General features: G+C 46.1%; 1 protein-coding gene across 2 annotated transcripts in view; it reads left to right on the top strand.

Annotated features, from left to right (window-relative positions):
• The window catches only part of LOC8053519 (hemicentin-1), an 82,044-nt gene that overhangs the window by 13,852 nt on the left and 42,110 nt on the right, over positions 1 to 26,082 (top strand). Inside the window, exons 3-8 of one of the 2 annotated variants that reach the window (XM_029991996.3) lie at positions 2,761 to 3,129; positions 16,114 to 16,374; positions 17,386 to 17,485; positions 22,234 to 22,418; positions 22,768 to 23,046; positions 24,904 to 25,182. In XM_029991996.3, coding sequence (XP_029847856.2) covers positions 2,761 to 3,129; positions 16,114 to 16,374; positions 17,386 to 17,485; positions 22,234 to 22,418; positions 22,768 to 23,046; positions 24,904 to 25,182 — 1,473 coding nt within the window. The remainder of the gene's footprint in view (positions 1 to 2,760; positions 3,130 to 16,113; positions 16,375 to 17,385; positions 17,486 to 22,233; positions 22,419 to 22,767; positions 23,047 to 24,903; positions 25,183 to 26,082) is intronic. The other variant, XM_040215116.2, reaches the window with a different exon arrangement.

The raw sequence follows: 26,082 nt of genomic DNA, 5'->3' as shown, positions 1-26,082 counted from the left end.
AATATCTTTTCCTTTTTCTGCTCTATGCTTTCGAAGACGTCTATTTTTCTGGAGTGGAGAAACAATGTAGTTCTGCCATTAGAGCGTCGGGTCTGGCTCTGCACAAAATGGGTAGACGGACTTTCGGAAAGGGTCTATTGGTAATGGGATTGATAAAAATATTAATGACAGTCCTTCTAGTCCAGTTGTTTAGTCAGCTTCACAGTGTTCGCGTGCTATGTTTTCGTTTATGAACGTCACAAATGTTCTTTTTTTTTTATGAATCCCTTACAAAATCTAAGTCGCTTTATTAACTTCTACGCTTCGTGGGCTCAGGCATCTGTTTAATTCATGGTTGATGTCGGAAAGATTTGTAGATCGTACCTGCACACCTACAAGAATACCCTATAAGGTTAACATTCAATTATTTCGAAGTATCGTTCTAGACTTTAAGCAGATACCTATGCTGGTGTACCCTGCCGAAATATGCAGCAGCGTTTCTTGACGTTCGCACTCCGAGTGTTCCAAAATAATAATACACAGTGGTACCACAATCTAGCAGTAAAGAAATTATTAAGCAATAAACAGGCTATCGAGATACAAGCTGTCGCTATAAAAATTGCAGGAATAAAGTCAGGGCAATACACGGCGTCTTCATATTCCGCGATCGTCTACTGATATCGTAAGAAAAAATTAGAAGTTTACAAATCTCTGTAACGCGAAATTATAGTGCAGCTCTTGAGGAGGAGGAGGGGAAGACACGGGCGGAAGGGTGCGTATGCCCCTCCTTCTCCTTCGTACCGTCTCCTTCTCTCCTCTCCTCCTCCTCCTCCTCCGCCTCCTCTTCCCTCCTCATCCTCCTCATCTTCCATTTACCTTCTCCTACCCTCCTCCTCTCTTCCTCCTCTGTACCTTCCCCTCGTCCTCCGTAGCCTCCCCTCCTCCTCCTCAATACCGTCGCCTCTTCCAACAAATTAAGTTTCTCCGCTAAATCTACCAGAGAAACTGAATTTGTCCATAGGTGTCGTGACACCAAGTCATGTTACGTAATTTCCCCGCTAAATTTAGCAGGGAAACTGAATTGGTGGTGCGGGTGACGTGAAGCCACTTTTCCCACTAAATCTAGCGGAGAAACTGAATTCATTAGTAGGTGACGACAGAAAGTCCTGTGTCGTCATTTTCGCCGCTAAATTTAGCGAGGAAACTGAACTGGTGTTGAGGTCACGTGACGTCAATTTTTCCGCTAAATCTAGCGGATAAATTGATTTTGTAGCGTTAGGTACACTGGCTGAGGTTGAGCAGTTTCGCGTGGCCCTCATAATGAGCCGTGCTCATTATGCGGAGCGCGCGGCGGCGGCGGCGGAGCTCCGCATAATGAGCACGGCTCCTAACGAGAGCCACGCGAAGCCGTCGCCGCGCGCTCCGCCACCGCCGCGCCCACCTCGCCCGCCTCGCCGGTCTGCGCATTCCAGAGGAGTGACGTCATAGTCGCGGCAGACGCACTGGCGCCACCACGTGCCCAGCTTTGCGCCTTCGTTGCGCAGTAGCCAAGTCTGACGCTGCACCGTAGCCGCTTGATAGCGCCTCTCATAGTGGGCGCATAAGCTCACGCTACATATATCCTGGCATAGCCGAGCTAAGCCACCGCAATTTTTTTTCATAGGTGACGTGACACCAAATCATGTGATGTCATTTTCCCGCTAAATTTAACGGGGAAAGTGAATTGGTGTTCAAGTCACACGACGCCAATTTTCCCGCTAAATTTAGCGGACAAACTGAATTTGTTCATTTGTGACGTCTCACCAAATCATATGACGTCATTTTCTCCGCCAAATTTAGCGGAGAATGAAATTGGTGTTGAGATAACCTGATGTCAATTTTCCATTAAATTTAGCGCGGTTACGCCGACGCTGACGCCAACTCCACAAAAGTCGAAAACAGGCGCCTAAAAAACCTTCTGTTTACAGACCATGTTGAATAAACACTGGGGCAGAAATGAACATTTAAGTCGGAGGAACAGAAAAGGACAGGACGACATCTCAAACTCAGCTACCAGGTTTATTTAGTCCGCCTCCTTATATAGCCCACAATCAGCCACCACCAACACAAAGGGGCAACCTCTAGCCAGTTCAAACGCCAAACCCTCCAATCAGCCACCGCCAACACAAAGGGACCACCTCTGAACAGTCCAAACGCCAAACCCTCCAATACACAAAGTAGTACTATGGGCGGCCTTCATGCCGATTCACAAAGCTAACTGTACCTTCCTTCGACTTATATGTTCATTTCTGCCCTAGTCTCAAATTTATTCAGCATGGTTAGCATTCACCAGCTCCCGCCTGCACCCTTACTATATTATCTCCGTTTACATACCTTTGTGAAAATCGCTTTCTGCGCGCTGCCATTGTTTCCTGCTGGGCTGTGGAAGGTCTTCTGAGCCTGTGCCGTTGCTCTGCTCTGCAGTATATCAGACCCTGCGCGTCCGTCCACAGCTCACTGACTCAGCATTTTTCGCCCGGGGGATAAGCGATGCAAAGGTGTCTAGATTCTCATGCGTAATGACCCCGCCAAAAATGGGGGTATTGGTAACACAGTGCAAAAACGATCTAATGCAAAGGTCCGAATGCCATTGCAGTTTCTTTCGTTGCTTGTCTCTCTCGCTCTTTGCTTCTTTTTGTTAATATTTTTTATTAAGTAGTCGGAAGTTATTTTTTTAATATTGCCAATTCTGACAAATGTGTGTAATATCTATATCACAAATTACTTTGTTTTCCCTCGCAGAGTCACCACACCCTCCTAGCATCCAAAACGGCTCGCGCCTTCTGACCCCTAGTAGCAACTTCACCACAAAGGCGGGGGACTCTCTGAACTTTCAGTGCGTGTCCGGCAAGGGGAACCCACCAGCGTTTCTACGTTGGTTCCTGGACTCTCAAGACGTCTCCCACCTGGCCACGCAAACCAACGAAACAGACAAAGAGAAGCCTTATACATGGAAGGCACTGTCCGTGTTGAACTATACCTTTAACAACACCGACAACGGCAAGCAGCTCAAGTGCGGCGCTTACCATGTCACTTACGGGAAGGTTGTCGAGGACCCCGAAGCCCGAGGACTCGGACATCGAGATGTGGCTGTCGCGCTAAACGTCAAGTGTGAGTATGGCATCGAAACGCTTTTACAGCGGCACCGGTTGTTACCCTTTTTGGTAAGATTCGGTAGCGTCCGTACGCGAAAACCCTCGTGATTGCGGGACTCGTATCGCCTCATTACCGCCGCGTTATCTTTCTCATCTCATCGTCTACTCCCCGCGCACAACCACGTCACCTATAGCATGACGCACTATTGCATCCCCTTTCTTTCCTTCACCCCTGGCCACTGCAGTCGTTTCGGGATTCTGGAAAGTATTCCGGCGTGTATGTGAAAATTAATTAACTAAAACCGTATTCTACAAGACTATTTTAACCAAACAGCATGCCTCAGTGTCTGTTTTTCTACAAAAGAATATGTCGTGAAAGAATTCCGCAAAATGCCCATATATGCTAAAGGATTTTTCTTAGAGCTATTGTAGTGAAAGCAAAGCTTCTGAACCAAGTATCCTAAAGCACATCGACTAAAGGTAAATCTCATAAAACACATCTTGCAACAACACAAACGCCAATCGCAGCACACTCTGTATGGTCAATTGCGATATTTGTCAATGCGAAAGTATTAACTATTTCATGGAGAGGAGCTGGCAGCACCTGTAACCGCAAAACAAACGCGAAAGAAATGGCCATTCTTCCATTGGCTGTGCAATACGGATCCTAAATAGCCATTGGCGTTCGCTTCACGAGAGCACGCGCTCGGCCGCCGCTCTTGTGTGAGCCGTTGCCGGAGGGGGGGGGGGGGGGGGGGGGGGGGAGTATTTCGGCTGCTTTTGGGCCGGTTTGTTAGAACAGCGTCTCAGCTGAGACTCGGTAAGGAAACAAAGCAAAAGCTGGGCGCGCCAACGTCTCAGCTCGTGCGCTGTCTTCGGCCGTGCTTTCTGTACCCCAGTCTCAGTTGAGATGCTGTTTCCAACAATTCAGATCTGCTCCTCTCGGCGCCGAGGAACATGGCGCCGCCTGAGGCATCTACATCGTCGGAGGCCGCAGCCTCGGCAGTACCGAAACGTGGCCCTCTACACCAGTACACCGCAGACGACCTAAGGGAGCCGTGGATTCATGCGCTCGCATTCGTGCGTTCGCATGTTCGCGTTCGCATGGGGCGCTAGTGGACATCGTGCACTAGCGCCATCTTGCTTAAGATACCGTAAAAATTTCCATGTAAAAATGTCAATGATGAAGTTTGCTTTCTAATCATAAAATAAAAATGAAGACATAGTTATCAAAGCGCTCAAAGACATAAGTTCTTGATGGCCGTTGACATCGCCTCCACACAACAAAGAGAGCCTAAAAAAGAGTGGAAGGTGGTTCAAAATGCGATTGATATTCTGCTCAGTTTGTATGGGAAATCTCGCAAAAGAGACACATTTTGCGGTATCAAATTAATCTAGGCAGGCCCTTCAGAAAAGTGAGCGTTGATTAAGGTAGCTGGGACTATGCGCGACTCGTTTAGCAAGTTAGATTGAGGGTAGTACCTTGCAAGAAAATTTCTGAGCGCATTTGGTGCGACACACCTCCATGAGCAGCACTGAGTGACCAGACTAAGGGCCATACGCAAGCTTTATGGTCCTCAAGCTGTCTGCGGTGTGGCGCGGCGGTTATAGCACCGCTGCTAAATACCGCTGTTTCAAAAAATAAAATAAGTTGTGGCGCGTTACCAAAAGCTTTGGTTATAAAGGGGGCGACATTCTTTTTATACTGTAATAAAAATGACGACCAACACTGGCATGCAAAGCAATAGTGCGCGTGACATGCACAGTAGCCCAGCGCTATTAGCACTTGATGAGCAGAAGTAAAGTGAAGGTTCGAATAGCTGACTTGCTTTGGGTTTCGCCACACCGTCTCTGCCAGCCGAAAACCGGCACATAATAATGTGGTTTGTTTTTGGTTCGGGTTCATTACCTACCGTTCGATTTAGGATTTGGTTTTGCTCCGGTTTGGTCAACACGACGGTTTTAATTCGGTTTTCGGCTCGGTTTGCGTTCGGATCGGTAGCTTGGTAAAAACGTCAAGTTAGCTGCTCTAGTATACGGAAGACCGCCCAACTATGTCTGTTCTGTCGATATTCAACTGCTAAATGATTGCGGAACAAGCTCGAACTTCAGCCATAACAACAATCAACTCGAGTTTTCAATTTTCTAGCACGTAAAGCATTAGCTAACGCACGCCAGGAAGACTTCGTTGTACTATTGCTGAACCCCGGTAGAGGTCTCGAGGAAATAACCAAATTGGATATAATAAAACAATGATCAGAGAAATAAGAACTTTAAAGAATGAAAACAAAATAATATAACATGGCCAAAAAACCACGAACTATCGAATATAAGGCTACGTTAATTCTGTCTAAGTCTAATAATGTATTATTTTATGCTCGCACATTAGCCTTATCCGGTGCGCTGAATCCATTTCGCCTCTCAGTATCCATTTCTATTTTTGCTCTAAAAGCACACGGGAGAAACGCAGAGAAGTAAGTTTGTGGAGAGACAATGAAGGAGGATGGATGGTGAGAAGTGGACAATTTAGTGCCAGGACAGGGCGCGAACACAAAGCGTAGCCCTACGACTGAATATTCTCAGCGATTGATTTCGAATGTTTATCTTTTAGTATCTTCCTTACGGGGTTATAGGCAACCTGCAATACTATTTGGCTTGGCGCTATGTGGCGACAGAAGAAAGAAACATTAGGTATGCCTGAGACTGGGAGTGGCGGCTGCATTGTTCAAACGTGGCGCCGCTTAGCTTCGTGTCTGAAGCAAGAAATACTGGGTAGACCAGGAAGCCGTCATCGCATAACATGCCAGTACGGCGGAAGCGACGGTCCTGGCGGGCAACGTGACTACGAATCACCGGAGTGCGCTATACTACGAAGAAGTATCCGGCTTTTCACTGCGTCATGCTCCCATATGTCTGCGTTGCGATCGTATACGTAGCGGATATGGAAGCCGTCGGCACGTACGCAATGTGGGGCTTATCCAACGAGGTAGAGGGGCTTAGAGCGATAAACCGGGGTTCCGGTCTGCACTCGAAAGTGACCCCCATAAGGCGGCTGCCATTGTACGCAAATTTGACCACACGTCACATGACCAAACGAAATACGTGACGTCACAGGAAAGATGGCAGCGCCCATGCAGCGGCTGGCCCCAGCTGGGCCGGAGCTTTTCGGATGCTTTGTTGGTTGTCGTTCGTCTCGGCGAGTTGATTTCAGACGCGGAAACCGTCATATGAGGCCGGTCGAAAGCGAGTTCAGAGTTCAGCGTGGTGTTTGACGTTGGTATAACGTGAAAATACGGAGGAACGGTGTGCATTTCGCTGGTGACCGACCGGGATATTGCCACGGAAGAGACAATCTGACCTACGTTGCTCGGACCTCGGATTGATTCAGATACCGCTAGGATAAAATTTAAGGCGACGTTTCCGTGCTCTCGTTGACCATCGGAATCTTCGAGGTTTGCAGTGAAGCGTGTGCAATATATTTGGATACACAGTTTAGCGACGGAAATTGCGTGAGTCGTGCTTGGCGGTGTGCAATCGTGGTGCAGCTTCGATCAAATGACCGAGGATTCACTTCGGTTGTGCGGCGCACCGGAAGGCTGCCTTGAAGCTGGTAGTTCCCGTGCCGTGCTGAATGATGCTGTGCTGCTTACAAATTGTTCCGGCGTGGAAGTGCACTTTAACGGAGCACAGGTGTGCGGCGCACCGAAGAGCTGCCTTCAAGCTGGTAGTTACTGTGCCATGCTTTAGGTGATGCTGCGCTGCTTCCGAAATTGTTCCGGCGTAGACGTGCACTTTCACGGAGCACAGATATTCCAGTTGGTATTGATCCCGCTGGTCTGTCGCACGTTTCGTCAACACAAACGTTTCATCCAGACTCGCTACTCGAATGGACCATTTGCAGAAACATCGGTTCGAGAGTAACTGGTTCCAGTACCCTCTCTTTCTTCCTTCTGGCCGAGCAGAGAGGGAATATGGTTTCGTTGTGTCGACTTCGGGGCGGAAGATTAAGCACGATGGAGACAAAGGCGAGTTTGGGGGAGCCGTAACTAGGTCACAGCGCCTCAATGAGTGAACAGGATGTAGCTGACGTTTTGAGTGTGCAGCGGGTGGGAGAGGCCTCGCGCGCGCGTTGTTTTCTCGCCAGTTAGCCTCGACCCCAGTCGCGTGTCTAGGTGGCAGCACATATTCGCCAAGAGGTCCATTGTAAGCTGTCCGGACATTTCATCGAGCGTGTTACGTACCCAGCTCACGCTGCTTTGTGGCAACAGTCTGCAGTGGCTCATTACCAGAAAAGTGGTCCGACATTCATTTCAGTTCAGTTCGTCCACGGCAGTCGCCAAACCTCGAAGGAGAGGATTTATTCGGACAGAATGCCATTAAAGCAATGCAGCTTCTTCAATGGTCAGGATAGATTCTCTTCTGCGAGTTTTGTTATACTGTCACGGATCCTTGTTCCAGTCCTATTTTCTATCAATATTCACTATTCTGGGACACTGCAGGTCATGCTCAGCTGTAATCGTATGTTCTGGTGGAGGTGCTGGGCACCCATAGCCCTTCACTCTGTGTGAACCCGGCGGCTCTTCAGCCGAGTTACCCGATAATGGGACACGGCTGGCGGACTATCCTGCGGCTTATACCCCCGTCGAGCCGTAAGCAAAGTCCTGACCCGAGCCTGGCAGAACAACCGCAAGACGACCGAATACCACAAGGAGTAACCTCGGAAATACACCACGAAGCACCTGAAATTCGAGCCAGTTGCTGCTACCAGGAAAAACCACCGGAATTCGGTCTCCTGTCAGAAAATCCGAAGCTGACTAAGCCAACAATGACAAACCTGTAGCAGCAAACCGTGTCCCCTCCAACCATTGTTTGCATGCCCGTCGCAAATCACACTCCGACGCTTTTTCACGCAAGCTGTATGAAGACGTCAAGGACTGGATTGAACAATATGACAGTGTCGCCCGCCACATTGGGTGGACAGACAACCAGCTCCTGCAGAACCTATACTTCTCGTGGAGGAAACTGCCGGCGCTGGTCTGAGAACCGTGGATCCTCCTTAACGTCATGGGAAGTTTGCAAGATCGAGCTGAAGCGCACATTCGTCAGCCAACATCAACGAGAGAGAGCCGCATTCTTGATTCTGTCCAGGACACTGCCCCAACGAGAGCGCCACCGCACTCGTGGAGGATGTTTTGCGCTTGATCGAGCGCCCACGCCCACGCCGACCTTGATGCTTCAGAAGACAAGAACCTAAGAATCCCATGCCCCTCACGTGAGGGACAACACCTTCGGCAGCCTTGTCCGCAACCCCCAACAACAGTCGAAGTGTTCATATCACCGAGGCTTCCAACATGGAATGTGCACTGCATGCCTGAGCCTGCCACAATGAATAACTTCCCGCCGTCTCGACACTCGAGTTGTCCAGCTACTACTTCGAGGCCAGCCTCCCAGGCACCCACGACATCATCCACGACGTTGTCTGGGAGGAGATCAGGAAGCTGCTTCCTGCCATCAGTCGCCCGGCTTTTATTTTGATTGCCGAGATTGTTTCGGAACAAGTTTGACAGGTATTTCAGCCGAGACTTCTGCGAGCGAAGCGGCATCTGACAAACCAAGGGCAACTTACGCCACAATGGCACGACGACCGCCACCGGCTGCCCCTTAGTATTCAATGCCAATTCAATGAGACACTCTAATGCCGAAGCATTCCCGACATCGTGTGTAGGTCTGTGCTCAACAATGTACACCGAGGAAAACTTAGGTGATGCGAATGTGCGACCGAAAACCACTTTGCTAGCACTGCATGAAGCCGACCATGTCTACCAAAGCAGCCCGTACCAATGAATTGGTCTGCGAGGGTTCGTGCCAAATGACCCTCGATTACGTCTCGAGGAGCGACCACGGGAGATTAAGGATTACCTTCGGCGACCTTTGTCCCTGATGCCGAAGGTGCTGAATCGAAGATTCTGAATCCCTGATTACCCCGAAGCTTTTCATGTTCATCACCTCAACAAGAGGTAAGCACGACAAAGCAGGTGAGCGGCGATGCAGTGACAGTGGATTTGGTGTCGGCTGTCGTCCAAGGACAATACCTAAAAATTTGCTGACACCAATTTTCTGTGTCCACTCCACGAAGCACACAATTTCCAACTTTGAGGGAGAATGCCCCTGAGTGACTTGAAGGAATAGAATGGTTGGTTGCTCTCAAAAGTGAACTGCAAGCATCACCAGACTTGGATAGCAAACAAAAATTGTTGCCAGCTATCAAGTCAACGGTACAGCAAAAGGCGCAGCCACGTAAGCAATACATGCCCGAGCTTGCTGCATTGCTGCCGAAAACTACGAGGAAAATTTTCGGATTAGAAGCCAGCCCTGCAGCTTCAGTGCATCAGACGTCAGTGGCCGCACATGACGTCTGATTACAAGACAGCATCAGTCGGACAAAGTTGCCACTCGACCAAACTGAACACCGACGTGCCAGGAGCGTCATCCGACAGCACGGTCCACAGGTACTACGACTAAACGCCTGACACGAGACTGTCGCAGAAAGAACTCGTTATGGAACCATTTCCTAAGAATCAATAATTATGTAATCAAGTGGAAATAAACATATTTGATACACTAACCAGATAAACATATTTCCGCTTGCCTTCATGCCTTGAGAGTCTACACACCGAGAATTGTGTCCACTGCACGCTCTGGACCTTGCGAGGACACTCGCATCTCTGACCCTTCAATATTAATTAAGGGGTCATACCAAACTGGCAGATTTCTTGCAAGGGGCTGCACTAGTTCAACCTTTCCTGAACATGTGGTGCATCCGAAAACCAACTCCAGTGATGTGAAAATGTTATTTATTAATTTATTCCTTCCAGGGGCCTTCGTAGACATTGCAGACTACACACATGATAATAGCATTAAAGCACACTGCTGTAACTTGTTAATTGGAAAAACAAACACACCTCTGAGCATATAGTTTAATAGTGTGTGTTGATGCATTGTTATATAGCATGACACTTCCTATATGTATGACACAATAGACCCTTTGCAGAACCTTATCAAGCAACACAACTGTCACCATTTTTTTCGGCGTAAAGCACACGAATGGGCCCCAGTTCACGTCGAACGCCAATGCAGCATTCGAGTCCAATAGGTGCTGAGCCGAATTCACAGGGATGGCGGACATAACATTCTTGTCGAACAAATGTTCAAAGTCTGAAAACCTGGGGTAATTACAGTAGTAGCTACTGTAATTTGTTTCATCAGAATTTGGCAGACGGCAAAGGCTACGGTCTCGGTGAGTCAATACACACATTGGAGAGCGGCACATGACAACATATCACCAGAGTGCTCGTCTGCACAGATTTGTCACACGCCTTCGCTCCGTCTCTCTGATTGGCTCGAGGGGGCTGTGGCGGTTGGCCTTTTCCAAGTTACGGTGATGCGAAGTATAGACAGCCCACACTTAAAAAGTCTATTGAAGAGACCGAAAGGAATGGTAGTCAACATTTTTCAACAAGACTGCTCTCCAGGCAAGGGATGAACACAAATGTGAATCTTCTTATCCAGGTAATTAGAACAATTAAATAATTGACCGACTAATACAATGCACTCTTGATGGAAAAAGTATAGCTGCAATAAATCCTACAAAACAAAAAATGCGCAGTTAATCTATGCATGCACCAAAACACTTGTTCTTATAGCAAGCCGAATAGCTTTGAAGCAGGTGCCTGCAACGATTTATTTTTCCCCGTACTCAATAAAACGCCATCCTCGTAGCTGAAAATAAGGGTGCACTTCGCACTCACACACACAAAAAAAAAAAAGGAAGAAAAGCGATCGAATGTAGAATCGTGGATTAGCACAAAAGAATCGCAGGAGCTTCCTCGCTAAAAGTTGCTATGGTTGTTCGGTGACGGAGGGCTGAAACAACTTCCCTTAGGCCCTAACGCGACGTATACATTTCGCGTAGATTCTCAGATATTTCAACGTTCAAACAAAGCTAAGAGAATGCGAAAATTTCATGTTAAAAGCACTCAAAGTTCTATCGGTCCTCGGACACATCCCGGAATCCGAGCACCGGTACGGCGATGCAGAGCTGATGCTGTCTCACAGGCGTTAATATCCAGATGATCCAGAGCGATCTTGCGCAAAAAACGGTATAAAGTCTCATTCTTTTATATTTTCACATTATACCTGCGTCAGCGAGCACGAAGAAGCCCGAAGTCGTCGGAAAGCAGCTGCACATCACGGCTACCGCGCACCGAACAAACTCGCATCCGCCAGCTCTGGGCGCTGCCATCTTACCTGTGACGTCACGGCTCTTGGGAGGTCACGTGACGAGTGGTCACATTTGCGTAAAATATGGCGGCAACCGGGGGGGTGCCACTTCCGAACTTCCGGTTTATCACTCTAAGCCCCTCTACCTCGTTGGGCTTATCGTTCACCCTTTGCCAAATCACAACGAGACAAAGTATAATCGTGTGCTCTCACTCTGGCGCCGCCACCTGGCTGTTGCCGGCTGGCTATACACAACTGTGAAATAGGCTTTTAAAACGAAAATGGTTTCTCAGGGAAGTTTTGTTCTTCCTGTCGTCGCCTTTCCCCTTCCTGTTATGTTCCACGATGTCAGGGCCTATTGTAGCGATTAGCGGGTTCTGTTCTGCCTTTTTTGTCGCTTCAACGCTACTCGCACATGGCGCATTACGCGGCCGCGGAAGCAGACGGACGCCGAGAGGAGAGGGCACCGCCGGCCCTTAGCACGACGGTGAGTGGAGGGACGATAAAGGAGGGCGGGATTGTGATCGAGGCGCGAAGCTAGGCTTCAGTAATGCTTGAAGGACGATACGCCACGTCTCACGAAACTCTGGAACTAAACCGCCATGCCCCCAAAGTTAGTATTGTGAAATTTTCATTCACAATTTCCCAGAAAAGAGTCCGAAGTATGCTTCTATTTTGTTTTTCTTTTTTTCTTTCTTTTTTTTTGAGGAGGTACTTTTTTTTGTCATTCTTCAAGAGATTGTAAGATTGTGAAATTTCAATCTAGTATTTTCGCACACAGGTACACATGATTCAGCATAATGGCTGTTTCAAGAAAAGCTGGTCATATCGATCCGGCTAAAAGTAGGCATCACTCACGTAAGAAACACTGATGTCCTCTTGGTCTCTGCCTATGCTCATTTTTGCGAATCCTAGGGACGGTGTGTATAAAGACGGTGTATATTGGGTCTCAAAGTTTAAAAAGGTGAGGCTCCCTTGAGTAAACAAAAATAACTTAATACCGTGACTTTGCTACCTACGGCGTTCGCCCACTGAAAAAACACGTCTGCTTGGCGCAGTTCTCGACAGATGGAGACATGTAAAAGTGAGGGCGGAGACGCTGACCACCAATAACAAACTGTATTTTTTGACGAAATGCGACACGTGTTTGTTCGGTATAATGCATGATGTAGATACTTCTCCTCATATATCCGACTGAATAAATGCGAATCCAACTAGAACGTTTTTTTGGGTCTATATCGACCACACATATTAGCAACTAACGACATCTCTAGGTTACTGCGACACTCGAATGTCTTTCCTTTGCAGAAGGCCGCCGCAGGTGGCAACGTCACGCTCTTAATTGTTTACTGTTTGCTAGAATAAGCTCAATTTTCTAAAACAAAAATTGGTACGAAAATTGCATTATATTCGACATCCTCCACAGAAATCCTTAACTCGATAAGTTGACAAACCAAATTACGCGGTCCATTCAATGTGTCGACGATTAGTTTAACTTAAGCGGTACTCTCGATTCGTCAAAAGGAAGACGACAGACTAAATGCTAGCCGATGCGCTGACTTTAAAATAACACTTTGGCAGATCTTTTTGAGTTTTTTTTTTTGTTTTTTTTTTTTCATAGTCAAGGGCCGGGAACAGAATACTTCCGTTTTTGTTTTTATTTTAGTACGGACACTCTAATTTTTTTTTTTCTTTTATACAATAATGATTCTTGGTCCTGTTGCTCAAGGGTAGAATGGCTCACGAGATGCGACAATCCAGTGCTTCGGACCACGCCGCGAGTTTGGTGAAATATTTTTTTTTTGAAGCTATATCTTTTTTTGCGTAATAGGACGCTTAATGACGGGCGCTAAACGTTTTTGCTTTCAAAGCTCATGTGGGTCAATTTGACGTGAACGGCTTGTGAATTACAGCCAGTCAGAAAGCGACCAGCGTGTTCCTTAATAAATTTCTACATAAACTAGACTCGTCCTGTAAACGACAGCGCGCTGTTCACAAAACAAACCCGCTTTTTCTCACACCAGGTGTGGGCAGTGCGCATGCACGGGATCGAGATTCATGTGAAGTGAAGCGTGTGCGTATGCGCTCCACAGCCATATATGTAGAGAGTTTAGCCATTTGTTGGGTAGTAAAAGAGAGAAATTAGGAGGCGCCATTGGCTGAAAGCGGGCTGGGCGTGTGCCAGGGCGTCTTCGCAAATTCGAATCTGGCCAACCAGAAGCCGGAAATAATCCCCTGGTAGTGGTCACGAGAAACAAATATGATAATTGCGTCGGAGTAACTCTCGGCGACTGAAAATATGGTGCACGTGATGTTTTAATTACGGTCGTCCAAAATGAGGGTGGAAGGGTGCGACTTACGAAACGATTCACATAAGCCGTGCGCCAAGCGCCGGGGGCCGGGAATCTGCCGTCCGAGCGGTCACACACTGTCCGAGCAAAACATAGCTGAACGGCGCATTCGTTTCTTACATCCCTCTGCATGTTCAGGATCGAAATATCACGTGCACCGTATTTTCAACAGCTAAGGGTTACTACACTTTACTGTTAGGCGCTTATTAAAACCATGTACCAACATATACCTTTGATCAAAACAGTTTCTCGCTACCACCCCTAGAGGATTTCTTTAGGCTTCTGGTCGGCCAAGAGAGCATGCCAAGTCGACTTTCTGCGTCTGGTGCACGCCCTGTTTCTGCCCGCGCCTGCCATTGACCAAACTCTCTGTATACACGGCTCTGATGCGCCCTGCCGACAGCAGCGCCACCGCAGTGATGGGACGTCAGGGCCGTGCTAATGCTTATTAGTGATGCGCCAAACTTTTGCCGAGTCGAAAATTCGGCGCCGAACCTTTGGAATCGGTAAAGCCGAACTTTTGACGAACTTTTCTAAAGATTCGGCAGTGGTTCGTCAAAAGTACATTGCTACCAACCTTAAAGTTGATATTTAATTTTTTTCTGGCCAAACTTTTTTTATTTAAATGCAACATATCATGCATATTGACAGAGTTATTACTAAAGAAGGTGATATACTACAAGAAAATTCTATCGGTGTTGTAATTTGCGTGTTTACTAAAAATTTAGTGACTTCTTGCAGAAGTGGGGTGACAAAGAGGTTGGGTCATAGCGGACGCAGTCACGAATACCGTTAAGAGAGTTTCGGCTTTGAGTCCTCATCAGCGCAAGCCTGCAAGTGTGTGTGGTGTACATGATTAGTGCAAAGGCAATACTACTGCGTTCTTACTTTATCTGGAAGTCACAGTTTCGTGCGCGAAAAGAAAAACAACGGTTACTGAGCCTTGGCCAGAAAAGATAACTATATTGCTGTAAGTATGTATGTTTTTTTTTTTTTTTCGATTTGAGTAAGTTGACGTCAGTTTTGTATGAAAGTCTGTGTCCCACATTCGCAACGACTCCTTTGTAACCTTTAAAAATGCCGGTTTCTGGGTTCTGGGCAAAATGCCAGATTTGGTCCATCCCTATGCATAGCAAAGGTATTAGATCAATTCAGTTACGGAACTGCTTTGTGAATCTGCTTTCACAAGCAGTATGCCCCCCTCATGCAGCGGTCCCCCTGCATGAGGTGGGTAGCATCGCAACTTGATAGAATACACTTTTTTTTTTTAAGCAGGGCGGATAGATGGCGCTTTATCAAAATCTATGGAATGCACACTTTTGAAACAGACCTCTTGACTGCGGTGCCTTAAGCGACGGGAGGCGGACTGGAGGGAGTGAGGAAGGCATCCTCTCCGCGAGACTTCCCCAACCGAGCTCATCTAATAGCGTAGGTATATAATGCCAAATGAGGGATGTGTTCCAAATCTTACTCGAATGGATCCGAGGGACTCCGGCGTATAATGTCGCGTGACAAGACAAACAGAGCAGCTGTCGACCCGTGTAAAGGTTTTCGAACGCCAAGGTACAGAACCTTGAACCTAGAGTGAGATCGAATAAATTTTGAAACACGGTAAAGGTGATAACTGCAGAGAGGAGCGTCCATTTTTCTGCCACCAGCGCGAACTTCCTACTTTCGACAGCGCCTCGACGTCTCCTGCATCCTGACAGAGCGTGCGCTAGAAGCCGGTCGTTCAAGCGACTGCTTGAACGACCGGTTTATTATGAAGGAAGCTCCGTACAATGGGGTGATGTTAGTTCACATTACATCTTAATTACATTGCGCCACCTCTGCTGCCGTGCATCGTTAGAGTCTTTCCGCAAGCGCGGCAACGCCGCTGACGGTCTGCGCGAGTAGAGCACGAGGTGGCACGAAGTGTCTTCGTGAACTGGCGCTGCCTTTTATAGACCACAATTATGGTGGCGTCTCGTATGCGTGGAACGCATAGTGAGATCGGTCTCTTGGTGATCAGTTTGTAATAACACGCTCAGTGCAAGAACACAAAACACAAACCTGTGATTTGTTTCTCGATGTTTTGTATCTGCGCTGAACACGCTTTAACCATATAACTGCGGTTTTATTTGCTTGCTGTTCAGGTATGCTCGATCTACTACGTACAATTCGACGCCATTACACCGCGTCATTTTTAAGATTTCGATTGAGGTATTACAAGGCGGCTCAGAAATGTAGCTCGGAAATGTTGGAGCTCCGGGATCCCTGAGTGACGCTAGAATTTCCTCATCCGTCCAGGGCTAGAGCAATAAAATGTGGCGTGAGGATACCGGCCAATGAATGACGTCGTCACTGCCCCGTGGCCTCTGTTCTCGCAGATCTCCCGGAGATCAAGTACGACGGAAACCCTCCGGAGGAAGTGGCGGAAGGCGACTCGTTGAAGCTAAGTTGTGCCGTGACGGACGCTAACCCGCCGGCCAGTGTCGCCTGGCGCAAGACCGGACAGTCGAGCATCTATGCAAAAGGGAGCAGCCTCGAATTTACCTCCATCCGCCGCACAAACTCTAGTGTTTACAGTTGCTTCGCCGAAAATGACGTCGGAAAAAGCCCCGAGATCCCTGTCAGAGTTGACGTCAAATGTGAGTGGCTGGAGTTGGTGGCGTAAAAAAAGCGCCCATGTTGTTTTCGCACTCGTTGTGCGGCGTGCAATATACCGGATGCTTATACCTAATAATTGTTTTACAGCGAAGCGGTTTATCGTCAGGGTTGCGTGGATTTGTTTTGTGCAGTGACTGAAACCTCTATGCACGCACCGCTACACGCGCTGCACGCGCACGCCTTCCCTGTATAAAGGATTCGAAGTAAATTACGAAAGTAAAGCGTTAAACAACGCGCGTGCAAGATGACATTTGTTTTAGGCTTTATCTTCAGAACAGTTACTAATGCAGACGCCGACGCCACACGCGCACGCCTTTCCCGTATATAGGATTCGATGTAAATACCCTAAATAAAACCTTGATGAACGCGCGTGCACGATGCCATTTGTTTTAGGCTTTTCCTTTAGAACAGCTATTGTTGCAGCAAAAGCCGGCACGTGCGGCGCGTGGAACACCGTTCTGGTTGATGCTTGTGCAAAAATAGGTATAGGAAGTATTCACTGGTGGCCATATCTGTGTGCGTGGTTGCTGAGCGCGTGCTGACGGCGAGCTTCCACAGTTCTTTTGCAACGCGCATTTCGCACCATCAAGATTGCCGGTATTATCAGGCTATTAATGTAAGCTCGTTCTGAGCATGCGTCCTAAACATCGCCCTCAAACACGGCGTCAAGTGAATGCACCCTATGTTCGTTAGATTAGTTATCAATAGGCACCATTTTCAAGGTGAGTAGGCTCTCAGGTAGATAATAAAGGTTTTTAAACATTTGCCGCTGTGCAACCCGAGTAGGCCATGTCTAGCCTTGCACCACCCTCTCTTCGTCACCGTTCTAAGCGCTTGCGTTCCTAGTTTCCTTTACTTCCGCTCTCCCGCGGTGGCGGTCCCGTCTTGCGTGTCTAGTTTCCTCCGGCTCCTTGAGAGATGTCTGTGTCATGTGCTAAACGGATGTGCTAGCCATCCACTTTCACGGCTCACGTTTTCTCTGCAATCCGCAGTTCCTGCGAAGATTATTCGGGTGGAGCCGCCGACGACCACCTTCACTCTCAATGAGGACATCACTCTCCACTGTTACGCTGAAGGAAATCCCGCCCCAGAGTGAGTGGTCGTTTTCATAGTCGGATTTGCAGGAGAGGCTGAAATCAGCACTACTGCGAACGGGTGGACTTGAAGTGTCTTAACTTTTTCGAGCGCAGCTCTTAGGGGCCCGTTTCCAGCCTGAGCGGCGTCGGCGTCGGCGTCGGCGTCGGCGTAACCGGGGGGGGGGGGGTCACATGACCCCCCCCCCCCCCCCGAGGTTACGTTATCCCCCCCGAGGTCACGTGACCCCCTTTCCCCCGAGATCACGACCCCCCCCCCCCCCGGGGTCACATGACTACCCGCAGATGACGTGACTCCCCTCAGTACCCTTCCCTACTCCTCCTCAAGAGCTGCGCTCCGATTCGGCGTTACAGGGATTTGTAAACGGCTTTCATTTTTTTTCTTTCCTTTTATGGTAGACAGAGTTGTACGCGCATACATACATATGTACATACTTTATTCTTCGATGCACCGGAAGAACCGAAGATTTGATTTGGGGCACATACCTCCGTGCAATGTGAACAACACATATATAGAAGAAGCGATACCGTCGTAAGGTGAAAATCAATGTTTCTAGTTCCCATTTAACAGACAAATAGTCGATAAAAGCATCCAAGGAAGTAGTTGAGGATATGGCATTAAAATGGGAGTTGAATGTGTTATATTGGACAAAGTTTCTCCTGAGAGCCATGATTAAACAAACGGGCGTGTCTACTGGAACCTAGGGGCACGTGAAAGTTAACTCTTTCCTGATCATGCCATCCGGTGATCGATGGGGCATATATGCCATCGATCAACGGTGTGCGATGGTTTCCAAGCGCCGCTAAGAAAAAGATGGTGCGCAGAGAATTGTATTCCACACTCTCGTGGATAGCCAAGAACGTTAGTTTTGGTTTCAAGGTAGGTTCAAGCTTAATCACAACGCGGTGTTCTGTCAAAGCTAGTCCTGGAAACGGTAGTTGCACTTGTCTAATATGGCCAACTGCTTGCATCCGTTTTGGTAACAAAGATGGTAGTAGTTACATAATTTAACTGCATTATGGCATATTGTTTTCGACCTCAAGCGCTCTGGAGACAGTTTAAATTGTTACAGGCGTCGCTTAACAGATGGATACAATTCCCGATATTAATAAAAATAAGAAACATCAGTGGTCTCAAGTTTGTCAGGTGAGGGCCGCCGGACCAAAAAAACTAAGGTATAAAAAAATTATTTAAAATTTGCACACTACTTTTACGGTCGGTAAGATAACACTGAAACCATCTGGTGAGTGAAGGAGAAACACCATAGAAAGATAGCTTATGCAGAAGCAATTTGTGATTTACTCTGTCGAACGCCTTCGACTTGTCGAAATGAACTGTTTCAACTTTATCGCGATTTAAGAGAAACGGCACGGTGTAGTGAAGGATCGAACGGAGGTTCGTTTCCACTGAACGGCTCTTCAGGAAACCATGCTGTAAATCAATTAGCGTGTGCCGGAAGTAGTTAGACATAGGGGAAAACAAGAATCTCGAAAACCTTCGAAAAGGCACATAACAAAATAGGTCTATAGGCTCCTTGCACTGACGTCACATCGCACCCATTTGAACACCAAGTAAAAGGAGGAGATCCGGGGAAGCTGCTTTTGTAAGAATTTTGAGTGACAGGTTAATCTTCTCTAATCTTCTGGGAGGAGAATGGCGACGCCTGTGCAAATCCGGGAGGCACAAAGGAGGATCCTGATGAGAGGGGAGCTCCTTCCTCTCCTCTTCTCTGGAGGGCAACGGAAATGACGTCCTGTGCAAGCCACGTATATTTTGTCGCCATTCAACCATCACCACTATTCTGCACAGGAACCACAACTGACCTTTTCCACGGGAAAGGGAATGAACTCAATGGGAAAAAAAGGATTAAACATTTGCTCTTAAGCAGGTACGAAAAATTCGGAACAGCCCTTGATGATGAAGCCGGGTATCTGAACAATGCCCACAAAAATCATTGCCTTTAGTTGTTTTATCGCTTCCGAGATTTTAGATGTTTCGACACTAGTAATATTCAAAGTGTAATGAAAGTTAGAAGTATCAGACGTTAGACATCCGTATCTATCGGAAGGGTAGCACTCTCGGAAATGATTCTCAAAGCCATTCGCTATATCTTGGGGCGAGGAGGCATATACCCCAGGCTACATGTCAAAATTTTAAACATGTTGAAAAAGTGCATAACTTTCTCTTTACGTTAGCTGTTCAGAGATATAGTAGCTATAATTATGTTTAGTGTTGATTGGTGAGAAAGAACACCTTACATAACAAAAAGAAAATATTGTGCTTTGTCGTTACCTTTGCATTTAGTGCAACTGGTGGCTGACATGATGCAAATTGCTTATTGGACCACTGAACAGACCTCCCTAAGTTACTCGTTTAGACAAAATGTTTGGCAATGCTCACTGTTTTAATAAAAGCGACAAACTAAAGGCGTAATTAAGCAAAGTTCAAGTGAATAATATTGGTCCTTACAGTTTATTCGGTCCCTTTGGGTAATAAAAGCGGCACGATCAGGCAATTGAATGTCGACATCTGTAAGAAGTTCTACAACGTTCACATTTGATAAATGAATTTTAATATGAAAATTTGAGAATTCTAATTACTATGCGAATTGTGGTTAAGCTTACGGGTGTATACATAAGCGCAGTTAGAACTTCATTACCGCGGACCATAGGAGCGGAATCACCCCGTCTTGCATTTTTCTTTGTCCGCGGTACCCACAAGCTCTATTATTTATTATTTTGGTCAAATTTTTACAAATATAAAACCCAACCTTCGCATACCATTCCTAGTTCAGTCCACGCCTTTCTCAAAGGCGGAGAGGTACAAAAACAAAAACAAACAAACAAACAAAAAAAAAACGAAAAGGAAAACGAAGGTCTGTTTAAGCTCATGTTCTCTGCAATAGTACAGCTTCGTGCAGGCCGGCTCTCGTTCGTCTCTCTGCTTTTCTGGAACGTGACGTTTTTGCTGGTGGACGCCAATCATCTTCGTGTATTGTCGGGCTTCGTCGGCCTAATTTTCATTCCTAGAAATCGTCACAATCACCTACCCTAGTGAAAAAGCCATTTGTATCAGAAATTTATTGTGTCCAATAAACATATTTTAATTATACAATATATATATGAACATATAAGAACCAAATAAGAAACTTCTCCCAAGTTCCTTTATATGGTTCTTATATGTTCTTATATATCTAAAATAGTTCTTATATATACATTCAGGACGGAGTTTGGCCAAGCAATGACCAATGGCTGGTGATGGTATTTTGGCCAATGACCAAAGAGTGGCCATTCATTGGCCAATGCTTGGCCGAAGGCTGATGGCCAGTGGACCTAGGCCAATGGTTAGAGAAATACGAATCACCACTCAATGGCTGGCCAGTGTTTGGCCACTTGCCAAAGGACGATTTCCAGCCATTGGCCAATGATTGGCCAAATCTGTGCTGATTGGGTAGTTGTTATATGGTTTTTCTATGTTCTTATATATCTTGTATGATTCATATGTGTCTATTGGACACATAATAAATTTCTCATACAAATGAGATTTTTCAATGGGGTATAACCTCCGAATGAGTTAATGGCAAGCTTTGAAACTTTTCATTTCGTCCGAACCGCTAGAGCTACATTTTCTGGAAACATCATTCGGTGTTTTGTTTTGCTTTGCTCTGTCCTGCAGATAAAAATTCTGGAGCCCATCCACTTCACGTGACGATGGAGCACCAGCGAAGTTGTTATCTTTTTCGACAACTTTAGGACAACTATACGACATCTATACGATTTACATATGATTGAAATGGTGACACGTACACGACTTCGTTTTTTAATAGACCCTTATCGAAATACTGCCCTTTGTTAGTAGCCGTGGAATCCCTGAATAATGGCGGACTAAAACCTCGACGTCACGCCACGCTGGAAAAGAACACACCGATCGAAAGAGCTGATGAGCGCAGTGACGTTGAGATTTCGCTTCTGTTTGAGTGGCTTGTCGGCTCGTAGTGTTGGTCACGCTCCGACGTTCGCTATCTTATCAAATGACTTTCATGTTCCTCGCTGCAGTTGTTCCGCCATCGTGAAGTGCTTCCAACCTTTTAGTAATCGGCCGGTGACTTTCGAAAGCGGTTTATTGTGTTTATTTAATTGTTTGCGACTAAAGTAATCTGTGTATTATGGCCACTATAGTAAACCGCCATTCGTTGAATTTTGACTTCGAATACGTTCTTACTAAACATGAGGTCAATACATGTTCTATCGCTGGTCGTTGGTATATGTATGTGTGTGTGTATACGACTAGTTTAGGTTTTACAGCTACTTGGGTTCTTTGTAAGCATCGCGGAAGCGAAAGAACATAAGGTTAGATCGGCGCGTTCTGCCCTCAGACTCGTCACAGCGCACTCTTAGTTGAAATAAGTCGGTGACCGTAAATGATAACACGGGTTCAGGACCTCACGATCTAATAATGCCAGTGAAGACTGACTCACACGGGTTGCCCTCTTTTTTATAAATTTATACTTGACACGACCAATCGGAACGAAGGACAGCCGAGTAAACCGGAGTTTGTTTTTTTGTTAACATCCACGGAAGTATTTTTTACACATCGTAGCACAACACAGTTTCGCCGTAAAAACTTCGGCCATCATTTATGGTCACGACATAGATACGAGGGCGAATTTCGTTTATATTAAGAAAAAACAACAAGACAACATAAGACCTTTCCTTTAATTATCGTTTTATTTTGTCATCTCGCAGGATTACTTGGTTGAAGCAAAACGAGGAAGACCCAGAGAAGTGGGACATCCAAAGCCAGAACAGGACGCTCACAATCGAGAACGCATCGTACAGCAACAGCGGCGTCTACCGCTGCGACGCCAGAAACATGATTCGAACCAAGCAGCACATGGCGAAATCGCGAGAGATACGCCTTGCCATCAAAGGTGGGCTGAGCCAATCTCACTTCCTCTCGTCGACGCCAATCTCATTTTTTCAATAAATGTAGAGCATCTTACTGGAAAGTCTGCCGTAGAAAATAACCTCTCTGATTGGTAACGCTTTCTAAGCTAAATGTGGAAGGACTGCTATACAGTCAGACCGAGCAATGCATATTCGGTTAGACGCAGAGTACTACAGCCTACTTTAAGTCTGTGTGTACAAGTAATTTCTAATAAAACCGCTCCTTTTGAAGCGCGGCATTCTAAGTGCTATTTAGTTTAAATTGTTACTAAAAACAAATTCACGAAATCTGTCCTGGCCTGCTTTACCTGACATCTTCCACTCCGGTCACAGGCAAGCCAACTCTGAGAACGAACATAGAGTGGAAAAGAAATACTGATGGCAGTCACAGTGCAGAACTTGTTTGCACGGTAGACAGCGTAACTCGAAGTCACACAAAGTGGCTGGGCAACGACGGGTCCCCGCTGCTCCAAGGCGCATCCATCCAACTCTCCGTTGTCGGAAATGACCACAGGGCCAAGATCAACAATGCAAGCGAACTGAACTACGGCAACTACACCTGCGTCTCAAAGAACAAATACGGCATTGCCAACAGCACTGTAGAGATCTCGGGTGAGTCAGGATAACCGTACATTTGCAGACCTGAAAACGGTAGAAATACGGTAAATTGGAATGCATTTCAGCGTTTATATTGCGAAGTGTTCATTGTACCTGTCTGGTAGTTTTGTTCATATATGAACAAAATGAAGAAGGCTGTCTTCCAGTGCTACATCGCTGACTGGAGAAAGATGTTTATGCTTCTCGATTATTGTAGACCAGAATTGAACTTTGACGATTCTCAGTCTATTCAGATTCTCATCGCAAGCGTTGTCAACAGAGGAAATATACATCCATGTATATTTCCTCTGTGGCGGCATCGCGGATATTCTGTATTTTAAAGTTGTTCCAAACAAAACGCCACCTTAGACGCGTGCATAAATTCGTGTTTCGCTAATTGGAGCTTATAAGGAAAGAAATAGTATATACCCTCTCGCCACTAAGCTGGCTATACAGCTAAAGTATCGGAAGTCCGTTCCTCTATCTTCAACAGTGCGCAAATTCTATTTTTCCAAGAGAAGTGCATTCAGTAAATCATTTTGAACTCCTCCCTCACACGGTACGACAACTCCCTTCCTCTGCCAAACGTTCAACTTTTTCGGAAACACCGAGCCGTGAAATAAATTGGAAGCTGAGAGCTGACGGAGAAATTATGTTGGTTTTCCCTGGGGCATCCAAAATTGAAACATTTCTTCAAGAAACAATAGTGAAATGGACATATGTTTGGTATTGATTTGTATTGCGTGCTCTGGGCGGCCACATTTTTTTGTCCTGTCAACTACACAAAACCTACTGTTCTCATTTGAACAATTCAAAGTTTTTGATGTCACTGAAAATTCCGGTGAGTTTCCAAAAAGAAGAAAGCGGGAGGTTCCTTTCTTGGAAATAGGAGCGCATTGCTCCTTATTTTATGTGCGTTGTTTATTTACCCATATTCTCATAAGAAAAGATGCCCAAATACTGCGACATTTCTTACCTACCTCTAATTTTTTTATGCATTCCGTCGTCCGTCATAAATCGGCTCCGATATTTTGCTTGAGATATGTTGTCAATCATACAGGTTTGAGTTTGAGACCCCGGCAATGGAGTCTTGTCTTTTGAAATATTGTAATGCACACACGTTTTTCATAGCTATCCGACTTCGAGTTCCGGCAGCTTATTTTGTAGCATTTGATTATTTCTAGAAATATTAGTTAATGTCACAGTGATAATTGTTGAATGTGTGTTTTGAACTCCCGGCCTTGAGGATGCGCTTCAACCCTTCCGCCGTGTTTTTCCTGCAGGAGAGCGCTCGAATATCACGACACACCAGAGCCTTGTCAAATATTAAAGCTCGCGGCGGAGGCTCCTCAATGCCAATCTCGCATTTTCAGTAAATATAGAGCATATTACTGCACAGTCTGCCGCTGAAAATAACCTCTCTGTGTTGTAACGCTTTCTAAACAGAGTCTGGCAGGAAAGACGTAGCATATAAATACAGACTGCTATACAATCAGACCGAAGAATGCTTATTTGGTTAGAGGCAGAGTACTACAGTGCTCCTTTAGTTTGTGTGTTAAAATAATTTCGATTAAATCCTGTTCCTTTTGAACATACTAGGAGTCCTTGTGGTTGACCATTTTTGTTCAACGTTACTTTGTCTTTCCGTAGAGGACTTATCTTAAGAAAAACATTGCTGTGTTTAAGAAATGTTTCGTGCAATCAAGCTTAAAATAAGGAAGGTTTAAGCGATATATCGAAGAAAAATTATAAACGCGGGGCACCTCACCGGATATTACAAAGCGTTTAATGTGGTATCGTTTAGTTACAAAGTGCCCCTTTCAAACACGTTACCGCCACTTCATAACCTAGGGTCTTCCTTCTCGGTCGCAGGCAAACCAACGTTGAAAACAACAATGCAATGGACACGCGTTGTGGACGGCAACCGCATGGTTGAACTTGTTTGCGAGGTATTTGGCGCCAATGCAAGTCGCACAGATTGGCTTCGAAGTGACGGATACCCGCTGGTTCACAGCGAGTTTGTGCATCTCTTCGTCGACGGCAATAAACACACGGCTCAGCTCAACATTGTGAGCTCATTGGACTACGGCAATTACACCTGCGTATCCGAGAACAAATACGGCATTGCAACCAGCGCTGTCCAGGTCTCAGGTGGGTAAAAGGTCATAACATTGACATTTGTGACTGACATAAAAAAGTACTAAATTCCGTTTACATTGCTAAACAAGTACGCCTTTCAGAATATATATTTCATAAAAAAAACAATTTTAAAAATACGTATTTTCTACGCACACCTTGGTGATTAAATACACGACTTGATAATGTTGTTACAAATGTACTCACGGCAAACCATTTAAAGTTTCCGAGGTTATGCCTTTCCAATATCCATGAATCCAGTTACCCATCTCCGCCAACCGATTTGATCATTCAATTTATTTTTCTGTCGTTACGTTTATCTCGTGGCATTTCTGCCGTGTTCGGCATTCCTTCCTAAAAGGGCACCATATTAGAAGTTATAGTGTGTGATTTACTCACCTCGATCTCTGGAGTTTGCAGGAGAAAGTGAATCACACACCCCAATTGGTGAAGTACCACTCTTTAGAAAAAATGTGTGACACGTACACTGCAAAACTATTTTCATATAGTCTGCAGGCTCAGAGCGTAAGTTACTTCTTGTGCACTCTAAAGAAAGTCTTCGCATCCACTTTCACGCACAAAGCTCGGAAAGCCAATCAGCGCAACCTACGGAGTCAGCTCAGCGAATGACAATGCCGAAACATATGTTTAGACCAAAAAACGCAGTCTGAGTTGTGACATTAGCTATGCAAAACGTCCCGCTTGAATTGCTTAATGTCACAACTCAGACTGCATTTTTTGGTTTAAACATACTGTTTCCGCATCGTCATTCGCTGAGCTGCCTCCGTAAGTTACGTTGATTGGCTCTCCGAGTGTTGTGCGTGAAAGTAGACGCACAGACGTTTTTTAGAGTGTGTGAGATGTCTCAATCCAAATATGCGTCTTTATTATATGTGAGTCTCTGTAATGCATAAA

Source organism: Ixodes scapularis, unplaced genomic scaffold (assembly GCF_016920785.2).
Source record: "Ixodes scapularis isolate PalLabHiFi unplaced genomic scaffold, ASM1692078v2 PGA_scaffold0__279_contigs__length_252992795, whole genome shotgun sequence".
Classification (NCBI taxonomy): Eukaryota; Metazoa; Arthropoda; class Arachnida; order Ixodida; family Ixodidae; genus Ixodes; species Ixodes scapularis.
This window is presented reverse-complemented; position numbering and strand designations above follow the sequence as displayed.